Raw genomic sequence first — 10,650 nt, forward strand, 5'->3', positions numbered from 1 at the left:
TGACCGACTGCTTTTACTCCCTGGCACACAAGCGGCTTTCTTATCCGTGTGTCGCTGATAACTTAGCGTCACCCCCGCATAATCAGGTCGACGGACTCGAAGCCCGCGACCCGCATTCGCTGCACCTCGGGAGGACGCGTCGGGATCGCATCGCGTTCACGTTGTTCTTAGCGCTGTTCACTACTATTTTCGCGCTTATTTCTCTTTTCTTTTTTTTTTGACCGGGTTGATTTAAAAAAAAAAAAAAAAAACAACAACCCAATGCCCAGTGCGCAATTGTGTAGCTTTTGTTTTGGGGACGCAATCTCTATGCCCTGGCGGTGCGGGACGCTTTCACCCAGATCGACCGAACTACCCTGCGACGCACACAGGCGTTCAGTCCACGGTTAGAGGCGGTTAATTAAAGAAGACAAAGCAACAAAGCAACAGAACAACCCACCGGGAAACATGGAAAACAGTCCAGGTATGACAATCTGCTCGTCTTCTTAAAAAAAATTATAATCGTGTTTAAAAAATAAAAATTATATATAATTTTTTTTTTTTTTTTTTTGGTAGATTTAATCAATGGATGTTGTATGATGTTTACGAATCGTTATTAACACGTCTGTGCATCCTCTGGAAGCTCTTTGAATAATAATAATAATAATAATAATAATACACATTAAGCACGCGAGTAATTATTTTCAAGATGCCGACTCGATACAATTGAAATATAACGTGATAACAAGGTACCGAAGATATTATTAAATTGGAAAACTAGCAACTAAGAATTTCCCACTGCGACTCTGGCGGGGACATCTGTTCGGTGTTCTGTCTCTGTACGGAAGTCGCCTGTATTTTTGAAACCTCACCCCGACCCCCCTCCGCAGACACATGACTCGTTTTTTGGGACTCAAGTCAGTCAAATGTTCCAAAATGACTTTTTTTTTTTTTTTTTTTTTTTAATGCGAGTGTCACATACAATTATGACCGTTGCCACAGATTTCCAAATCTATAAACAAAATCATACGCTTCGCGACCCTAAACGCCCCTATGAACACACACACACACACACACACACACACACACACACACACACACACACACTCACTCACTCTCTGTTCACTACTGGTGCAATGGTCTCATTCATTGTGCGTCCCCACGCATTTTGGTAACTTTTTATCTTTAAATTATTACGATGTTAGAAATGACATTTGGTATTGACCGACTATGCTGTGTTGTATTTATTATGGGAATAATTTCGTTTTCAAAGTTTGTGTGTATATAGGCTGATATGATGGGCTTTTTTATTGGACTTCCGTGTGTGTGTGTGCGCAAGGTGTTGACTAAGACTTTAAAGAGATGTGTTAGAGTTACAAAGGTCTCCTCCGTGGCCTCGGTGCCGTGAATACATTTCCCACACGTGTGTAGTGATGTCAAGGATGTCAAGCGGCGAACACGCCCACTCCCACAAGGAGTCAAAACAAGAAAACCGTGCCAGCCCTGGGGAAAAAAAAAAAATAATAATAATAATAAATAATGCACCGGCCCTGACTCCTCAAAGGCCGGCCCTCGGTGTAAACACCGAATTATGCCAGACACGTGATGTCCGCCGTGGGTGAGTCGGTGCCAATACAGATAAACTGGCACGTGTTGATGATTTATTATTATTATTTTTTTTAATATCGGGGGAAAAAAGGAGCTTTACACAGGGAAGAAGATGGATGATGATGATGATGATAATAATGATAATAACAAAATAGAAAACGGGAGATGGCGGTGACATTCAGACGCCATTTGTTTACCACCGGAAGACGTGGTCCGCGCACGACCCCGTGACTTCCGGGCGAGCGCCACCCGCACGGCGGAGCCGCGCGCGCGCTGAACCGGGCTGAACTCGGCCTCGCGCCTGACGAGCACGTGCGTCAGCCTCCCCGTCCGCGTGCTGCGCGTGAGGCTCCCGGGAGGCTCCGCCCCCCGACCTCTCGATCGCCCCGCCCCCTCACGCCTGGGCTGCGCGCACGGGGGGGGGGGGGATTCCTCCTGGAGGGTGGTCACTGGGTCACGAGGTTGTTGTTGTTTTCTTTTGTTTGTTTTTTGTTTTTTGGGGTTTTTGTTTCTTTTCTGCTCTTTGTTTGCCTTTATCTTCACTGTTACTTTTTATTTTTTATTTTTTTCATTTTTTGGTTTTATCTCCTTTTTAGATGGTGATCAGTAAACACTGTTTTCCCCAATACCAGCTCAAGGAGGTTGACCGCAGCCCTCATGAGGAGATGCACAACATTGAGGCTATAGATTATAAGGATGAAGTCATTGATCCTGGCTGATGCAAGCATTCTACATATTTGTACATATCATACATATTAGAATATAATAATATGTCGAATGTTACACATTCTACATATTTATAGAATATTACATATTAGAATATAATAATATGTCGAATATTACACATTCTACATATTTGTAGAATATTACAGATTACATATCATACATATTAAAATATAATAATGTGTTGAATATTACACATTCTACATATATATGTTTTATTCTCAGCTTGGCTCAGTTTTCCAATGCACGCGGTTCCCAAATAATGGTAATAACATAATAATCATTTCGCAACATGGATGTAATAATGGTGCGTTGAGAGCATCCTTGTCCTATTTAAATGCATTTTCTCAGCCTGACGTCACGGCGCCCAGCGTTTACGAAGCCGCCGCGCTCGGGGAGGGGCCGGCGCTCTTCCTTCTCTGCATTCTTGGGTGTGCCGGGGCCCCCGGGCTTCTCCCAGGGAGATAAAGAGGAAGCGCGACGTGTTATGAGTCACCCGTCCGCCACGTGCGCCTCGGGGCGGGGGCCGCCCGGATGGGGGACAGCAGAGCCGGGTGGACGGAGGGGCCCAACAGAGCAGGGTGGGCGGAGGGGCCAACAGAGCGGGGTGGGCGGAGGGGAGTCGGCCGCCGTGGTTTATTATGAGGCTGCTGTGGCCGAACGCGTTTCTCCCCGTGTCACATGTCGGAACCTGCGCCCGAGCGCGGCGGCGATAAGCCTCACAGAGCTGCTGCATCTGCCGCCAGGGTCAAATGTCACCCCCAGAGCGCCGCTAAGAGGAGAGGCCGCGTGCGGTACGACCACCACCGACGGCATGTCGCTGCTCCTTATTTAGGAGTTAAGAGCGCACGCACGCACGGACTGAACTTTAGTCGCTCGCCGCAGAGCGACGGGAGCGAGGCGCTGGCTCCGCCGCCGTACCCAAGCTGTCAGATCCAGAGCGACCGGGAGCCCGTGTTGACACGTGTCTGCCAAGGAATTAAAGAGGCACTTGAAGCAGCACGTGGAGAGAGAGGGAGAGGGAGGGAGAGTGAAACAGAGAGAGAGCTTTCCAGAATATTATGGGATGTTATTACCACTGGAGTAAGATGTAATTTCTCTTGGACGGTGTGGGAAAGAACTGCATGTACTACAAAGGGAAAAACAATAAATCCCATAAGGATCTCTATACCCCTTTACTTAAAAAAAAAAAAACGAGCGGAATGGATCATGTCTTCTGTACGTCTAGTAGAACCAACGTATACGTCTCTGATTTTATATATTATTTTAATTTTATTTAAAAAAAAAAAAAAAGGGAGAGAATCGAACCGTATTACAGCTACTTATTCCTGGAGTGGAACGGAAAAGTTGGGCGGACTACTATTGTCGAAATGTACTTGTCTTAAATGACATAATTTAATGTAGTAGTTTTATTGATCGGCTTTACAAGGGTTAAATGTAGTATCATTCCAGATGAAATGATTGCATCTCAAGATTAAAAGGACTCTTAAGTGCATCAGGATGGGGAATAAGCGCTTTGGCCGTCGGCGTCTGGGTCGGATGCCACACGCGGCTCCAGGTCACGGCAGCGCGTCAGTAAACATGGCCGCTGACAACGTGATCGTCCACGTTTCCGCGGCCCCTCCGGAGGTTCCGGTGACTTTGTGGAATGCAGCTGCGTCCTCCCGGCAGCGCAGAGGCCTCTCTGCTGCAAACGTGATCTCCCCGGCGCTTGTTAATGTGCCGCCGCTGCCGCCGCCGCCTGCACGGGACTGCGCAAAGAGAGCCCTGTGCGGCGGGCGGGGAACCGTGTCATGTGAGCGCCTGGTCAGGTGGCTGCTTCGAGAGGGAGGGAGGGAGGGAGGGAGAGAGAGAGAGAGAGAGAGAGAGGGAGAGAGAGAGGGAGGGGGAGAGGGAGAGGGAGAGAGAGAGGGAGAGAGAGAGAGAGAGCGAGCGAGCTGCGTACACGTGAGGGGCAGTCGCTCACAAAAGGAAAGAGGGATGGGAGGAGGAGGGGAAGGGCGGAATGTGGAGTAGTAATGGGACGTTTCCGATGTTTTTTTTGTTTTTTTTTTAATCATAAACTCAAGCGTAGTTGTGTGAAAGTGCGAATGGCGTGGTGGTGATGACTCATTTATTTTTCTTTCCTTTTTTTTGACTGATATAATAAGAATAAAAATAGTAAATATTTAAAAAATAAAAGTAGTACACAACATGCAACTCGGATAAATAGAAGGCAATCAATATATAATATTATTTGTAATTTTTTTTTCCCCCAATAATAATAATTAATTAATAATAGCGGCAGTAGCAGTAATGATAATGAAGAAAAAAAGCATGGCTTCAAAATAATCAGAATCCAAAAGAAGGTGACATGCGGGACAAGGTGAAAGATTTGTTGTCTTTGAGCGTCTCCCACACGAGAACAAGGGAGACTCAGTCCACTAAGCCCTGATTGTGACCAGGTCCAAGGTTTCCTGGCTCTGCCCGGGTCAATGCTTTTTTCAAATCAAACAATGGCGCTATTGAGTCTGGTCTTAAGCGTACAAGGACACTGTGTGCGTGTGTGTGCGTGTGTCTGCACGTGCATCTCAGGGAAGGGAAGGTATTTTTGATACGTTGCCCAACTGATGTGATAAATATTAAACTAAAAGTAGTTTAATATTTTGCCCAAAAAGTTCTTTCACCGGGGCTTTTCTGGCATTCCGTCACGGTCACTTGTGTGAGACTGGTGTAGATTTGCACAATGGATTTGAGTACAATATGTCTAACATGCACGATTACAGTACTTTAGCACCAAAAAATAAGCATTATCAAATAACATATCAAAATGCATTCTGTGAATAAGACTCAAATAAAATACCTTTTTTAAATTGCAATACTGTTAATCTTCGTTCTTGGTCGTGAATGCTTCATTTGTTACTTGGTGGATGTTAGATTTCCTTTGTTTGTCACAGAACTGTCTGCGTCTAAGTAAAAGCAGAGCATCGCTCAACGCTGGCATTGTGACCTACATTGAGCATGTGTGTCCTAAATATAGATCACGATTTAGATCACTGAATGATCATGTGCTCCTCCGTCTCTCCAGGTGGTGTCATCCTGTACGCCGGCTCCTCCGGCAGTGCCAGCCCCAGCCCAGGCAGCCCCTCCAGCGGCTACCAGACCCAGTCTCCCTCCACCCACTCCCAGCCCTCCTCCCCGGAGGGCATCTCCTTCCAGGAGATCGGGGCGCTGAAACCCGGCGGGGAGCCACGAGGCGGAACCCCGCCTTCACCCAAAAGGGTCTTCCAGTTCCCCGACGTGAGCCAGGCCCCGATCGCCCAGGTCGCGGCGGTGTCCCCCGCCACGTACAGCCACCCCATCGTGGGCAAGAGGCCTTGCGGTTTCACCGGCACATTCACAAGTAAATGCAGTTCTGCTCACAGCTTTGCTATCCCGCCGCCTTCTCAATGTGCCGGCCGAGCCGCCGCTCGCCGCGGCGCTTCTTCTCCTCCTGACGGCGGCTGTTTTGCTTCTTGCAGAGACGGGAGGCATGGTGCTCCTGTGCAAGGTGTGCGGCGACGTGGCCTCAGGATTCCACTACGGCGTGCACGCCTGCGAGGGTTGCAAGGTGAGAAATTCCGCAGGGGAAAAACAAACAAAAAAAAAGGAATAGAAACATTTTAACTTCTGTCTTTTATGACCCAGCCACAAACTCACCTGCACAAATTCATGATTTTTTGTTTTGTTTTTCCACAGGGTTTCTTCAGACGCAGCATTCAGCAGAACATCCACTACAAGATGTGCGTGAAGAACGAAAACTGTCTGATCATGCGAATGAACCGAAACCGCTGCCAGCACTGCCGCTTCAAGAAGTGTCTCTCCGTGGGCATGTCCCGAGATGGTGAGAGTCAGGTCCTCTGTCGCAGCGTAGATCTAACCTGAGATGGTATTCATCTCAATATTCATAGGCCGTTTGTCTTTTTTATTGTTTTATTTTTTTAAATATATGCCCCCCCGCTGTCGGCTTTATCTCGCCTTGCCCAGGTCTGATTTATGACAAAATAAGCTTGGGAGTCCCAACGGTGATCATTCATAGAGAAAGGGTGATAAATACAGTTTATTTGGGGAAATGGGGGCAGTTGACTGCCCTACATTTTCAATTTAATGGGATTTCACACCCGGTTTTATTTATTTATTTATTTGGCAGCACTGACATGTCCAAATGTGCATTGCGGTAGACATTGTCCTATAATATAATTCTGCCTTGTTAATCACAAGAACTTGGCTGAAATTGAAATTGGGACAGCGTCGGCGGCGTTTCATTTGCTGGGCTGCAGCGTTTCCCGGCAGGACGCGCGTCCCCCCCTGGGACGCGGCTAAACTAGGTGATCATAAATCACCAGCTTTTCTGGAGCACATCACTTTTAGATGGCCCCAAAAAACAAGGCAACGCGAGGACAGGAGAAACACCCGCTAATTCATCAGATTTCTTTTGGTCAGAGCTGAGAAAACCGTGATATCAAAAGCATTCCACTTTCATTTCGAACGAAGTCACAGATTCTCACCCCGGCTCTTAATTCATAGAGGCTCTTCTTCCGATTTTTATTTTTTATTTTTTCTCCTCCAGTTTTTCCACTTGATAATGACAGTTTTTGCCTCGCTCGCCTCCTTTTTTTTTTCTTTTTCTTTTTCTTAATTTTAATTTTAATTTATTTTTACCTTTGCCCCTCCGTTCACCTCAGTCATCGCCGCCTCTCCTGTCATCCATCCCAATTTCTGACCTTTCCGCTAGATTCTCAGTTTGCCGCTCCAATAATGACGTCATGTTTACTCCTGGCGACCCAGTGACCTACTTTCACTGATGAAAAGAGAAGCAGTCAAAGATGGGGGTGGGGGGTTTGGGGGGTTTGGGGGGGGGGATGCAGAGCAGAATACAGTAGCAGGAGGCTATAAATAGAGCTGCCGGAGGACATGCGGTGTTGGAATGGGGGAGGGGGGGGTTTGCAAAGATGTAAGGGTGGCATGGAGGAGTCGGATGAGGAGAGAGTGGAGGGAAACTGTGCTGAACACGGGGCGGGAATGTCTGGGGCGGAGCGGCGGGGCCGGGATTAGTAATCCGCACATAGATTATACGGACAGGACGGTGACGCTGACGCCGGCGATCTCTAACGTAGCCCGTGTCTCCCCCCCCCCCCCAATTCCTTCCAGCCGTGCGCTTTGGCCGCATTCCCAAGCGAGAGAAGCAGAGGCTGCTGGACGAGATGCAGAGCTACATGAACACCCTGAACGAGTCGGCGTCGATGGAAATGGAGGCGTCGTCCTCCCCGGAGAGCTCCTGCAGCCCCGGGGGCCCGTCGAGCGACGGCGCCGCGTCGCAGTCCCACCACCACAACCACCACCTGAGCGGCGACGAGAAGCCCCCCAAGATGGCCGCCTGTAACAACAACAACAACAACAACAACAACAACAACAACGGCCCCTTCGGCAGCGCGTCGCAGGACTCTTCCCTCTCGCACCCCGGGGCGCAGCTCGAGCCCCACCCCCACACCATCCCCACCTCGTCCAGCTACCGCGTCCCCACGCATTGCCCCGTTGCCCACGGCAACAAAAACCCCAACAGCGCCCGCGTCGACAACGCCAAGTACTCCTACGCCCTGTCCTCCGGCCACGGCCAGTGCCCCGTCAACGGCAACATCACCCCCGAGTCGTTCAGCTACTCAGCCTCTGACTCCCAGAACCAAACCTCCTGCCCGTGGAAGCTGAACGGAGGAGCCAAAGTTCTGGTGAGTTTAATAACCGAGAGCGGATGTGAACTCATTTGTGGGGTCTTGATGGAGGAAGCTGAAGTGTCCTTGACCCTGAATGTAGAGCCAGGCATTATGTGCTTTTATGATTGGGGCCGTCGGGCGGAAACATGGTCTGTAACCCTCCCCCTCTTCCTCCCCGTCTCGCCCCCGCAGGCGTGCCCTCTGAACGCCTGTCCCGTGGCCCCCGCCAGCCGCTCCAGCCAGGAGGTGTGGGAGTCCTTCTCCCAGTGCTTCACCCCCGCCGTCAAGGAGGTGGTGGAGTTTGCCAAGAGCATTCCAGGGTTCCAGAGTCTGAGCCAGTACGACCAGGTCATGCTCCTCAAGTCCGGCACGTTCCAGGTACGTTCAACCCCAAGGGAAGGGTCGTGGGTCTGGAGGTGACGTCATGTTGTGGCTGTTGGAGGATCCATCCGTCCGCTTGTCTAAACGCCCCCTCCCTCTTCTCTTTTCCCCCCGAACCCCAGGTTCTAATGGTGAGGTTCTGCTCACTGTTCCACCCCAAGGAGAGGAGCGTGACCTTCCTCAACGGGCAGACGTACTCGTTGGCCTCGCTAAGGGCTCTGGGCATGGGCTCCCTGCTGGACAACATGTTCGACTTCAGCGAGAAGCTCGGATCTCTGGGTCTGGAGCCCGACGAGATGGCCCTCTTCATGGCCCTGGTGCTGGTTTCAGCTGGTAAGAGCCCCACCCCGGTGAACACACACACACACACCTGTACCCTGTACCTCCACCTTGCCACAAACATTCCCAGCCGCCTCCCTCCTAACACGTCCTTCCCTCTCTCCCCCGGCCCCCCAGATCGCTCCGGCATCGTGGAGGTCTGCGCCGTGGAGCAGCTTCAGGAGAACCTGATCAAAGCCCTGCGCTCGCTCATCTCCCACCGCCGCCCCGACGACAGCTCCCTGTTCCCCAAGCTGCTGCTCCGCCTGCCCGACCTGCGCACCCTCAACAACCAGCACTCCGACAAGCTGCTGGCGTTCCGCATCGACCCCTGAGCGCCCCGCAGCGAGCCAGGGGAAGCGAAAGCTCACGGAGGCGTGGTGTTGCCGGGGAGCCCCCCGCGCCCCCTCGCCTGCAGTAAGCCCGGCGTGCTCACGGCCACCCGCCGCCCGCTGACGGACAGTTGTTTTGGGAGCCGAGCTAAGCTCCGATGGCGGGACTGGGCGGACTGGGGGAAAACTCAGCCGCGGTGGGGACGCGGAGCTGGCCGCCGAGGCTCTCACTTTAGCTGGAAGTCGTGAACTGCTCTCTCCAAACCGCTTCCAGGATTTTCCATAACTCAACGGCATCGAACCCCTTATAAAAATACCAAGTTGTCACCTTCTCACTGTTGGTGATTGCCCGTGACCCTTCTGAAGACCAAAAAAGACGGAGAGAGACAGAGAACCCGTGACTTGTCTCTCCTTCCTCGCTTGACCACCTCCTCTGTTACCCACACGTAGAGCTACACATCTAAACAAGAAGGAAGGCACTTGTCTGGGCCAGATTTAAAAAAACAAAAAAAGGGAATATTGGTATTTATTCACAAACAATAATATCACACAACACATTCATGCTTGAAAATTTTAAATGCACTTTCCATACATCAGACAACCTCCGAAAACAATATATAATAGAGCAATAGAGACATGTACCACACTATCTGGAGGACAGTCGATGTATGCACTGGTGAAATGATTTAAGCTATTTTCATATTATGTCATCATTTTTGTAAATCTTTATGAGAAATTGTCCGTTTGGGATATTGAGGAATGCATAACATTTTATGAGCTGAGAGGAAATTGTATCGTTATTTGTATACAGTAATCAGGGAGAAATTATTGGTCATTTTAGACCAAGTTTGATGGATTATGTATCAAAGGTTGTACATACTGTATATAATCATTGCATTTGGTTCTTACTCGATTAGTAAGCGGGTTTTTGAAGCTCCATGAAGCTAGTATTGAATTACTGTACGTCATCATCACCATCACCACATAGCAGAATGCCATACTCACAACACAGCATCGACCTATCTACTCTTTATGAGAGAAATAAATGTATTGTAAAATAATTTCTTCTCCTTGTGGATATTTTGTAAATGTTTTATGTTATGCTGTACTATAATTAAATAACATTCTATAGCATTTCTCCTGTGTTCATCCGTGTCATTTCCTTGCCGAAATGGACTCCACTGGCTGTATCACCAGGGCATCCCAATGAGCCGTATCCTAGCAACAGGGGAACGAGCCAATCCTGCTCCAGGTCCTGATCGTCATTAGGGACCAAATTAGAAAACAATGCATCACATTATTTTGAGTGAACTGTATTGAGCAGCTTAAACAAAGGATGCAGCGCTTAGAAATACTCTGAAATCCTCGGGCCACACATTCTCAACTGGTTCTGGTGGAAATGAGAACGTTCTGGAGCCCATCCCAAGGAAAAGACAAGTTTAGATCTGAAGTCAAGGCCACTGCCTCACCGTTGGCATCTCAGACAGTTTTTCACTTGCGATGATGTTTGGGAACATTTGATTCAGACATAAACAATAAAAGGCTTGCGACCTTCTGAACCAGCCTTATCTGTTTCCACA

General features: G+C 49.2%; 1 protein-coding gene across 1 annotated transcript in view; it reads left to right on the top strand.

The window, feature by feature from the left end:
• LOC307229911 (nuclear receptor subfamily 1 group D member 1-like) overlaps positions 1-10,187 on the top strand; it is a 10,318-nt gene extending 131 nt beyond the window's left edge. Inside the window, exons 1-8 of the mRNA XM_080000037.1 lie at positions 1-463; positions 5,378-5,692; positions 5,811-5,899; positions 6,028-6,172; positions 7,480-8,054; positions 8,232-8,417; positions 8,543-8,753; positions 8,877-10,187. The exon at positions 1-463 is cut by the window's left edge and continues 131 nt beyond it. Coding sequence (XP_079856163.1) covers positions 448-463; positions 5,378-5,692; positions 5,811-5,899; positions 6,028-6,172; positions 7,480-8,054; positions 8,232-8,417; positions 8,543-8,753; positions 8,877-9,073 — 1,734 coding nt within the window. The 5' untranslated portion in view covers positions 1-447 and the 3' untranslated portion in view covers positions 9,074-10,187. The remainder of the gene's footprint in view (positions 464-5,377; positions 5,693-5,810; positions 5,900-6,027; positions 6,173-7,479; positions 8,055-8,231; positions 8,418-8,542; positions 8,754-8,876) is intronic.
• The last annotated feature ends 463 nt before the right edge of the window (positions 10,188-10,650 follow it).

Source organism: Zeus faber (genome assembly GCF_960531495.2).
Source record: "Zeus faber genome assembly, chromosome: 5".
Taxonomy (NCBI): domain Eukaryota; kingdom Metazoa; phylum Chordata; class Actinopteri; order Zeiformes; family Zeidae; genus Zeus; species Zeus faber.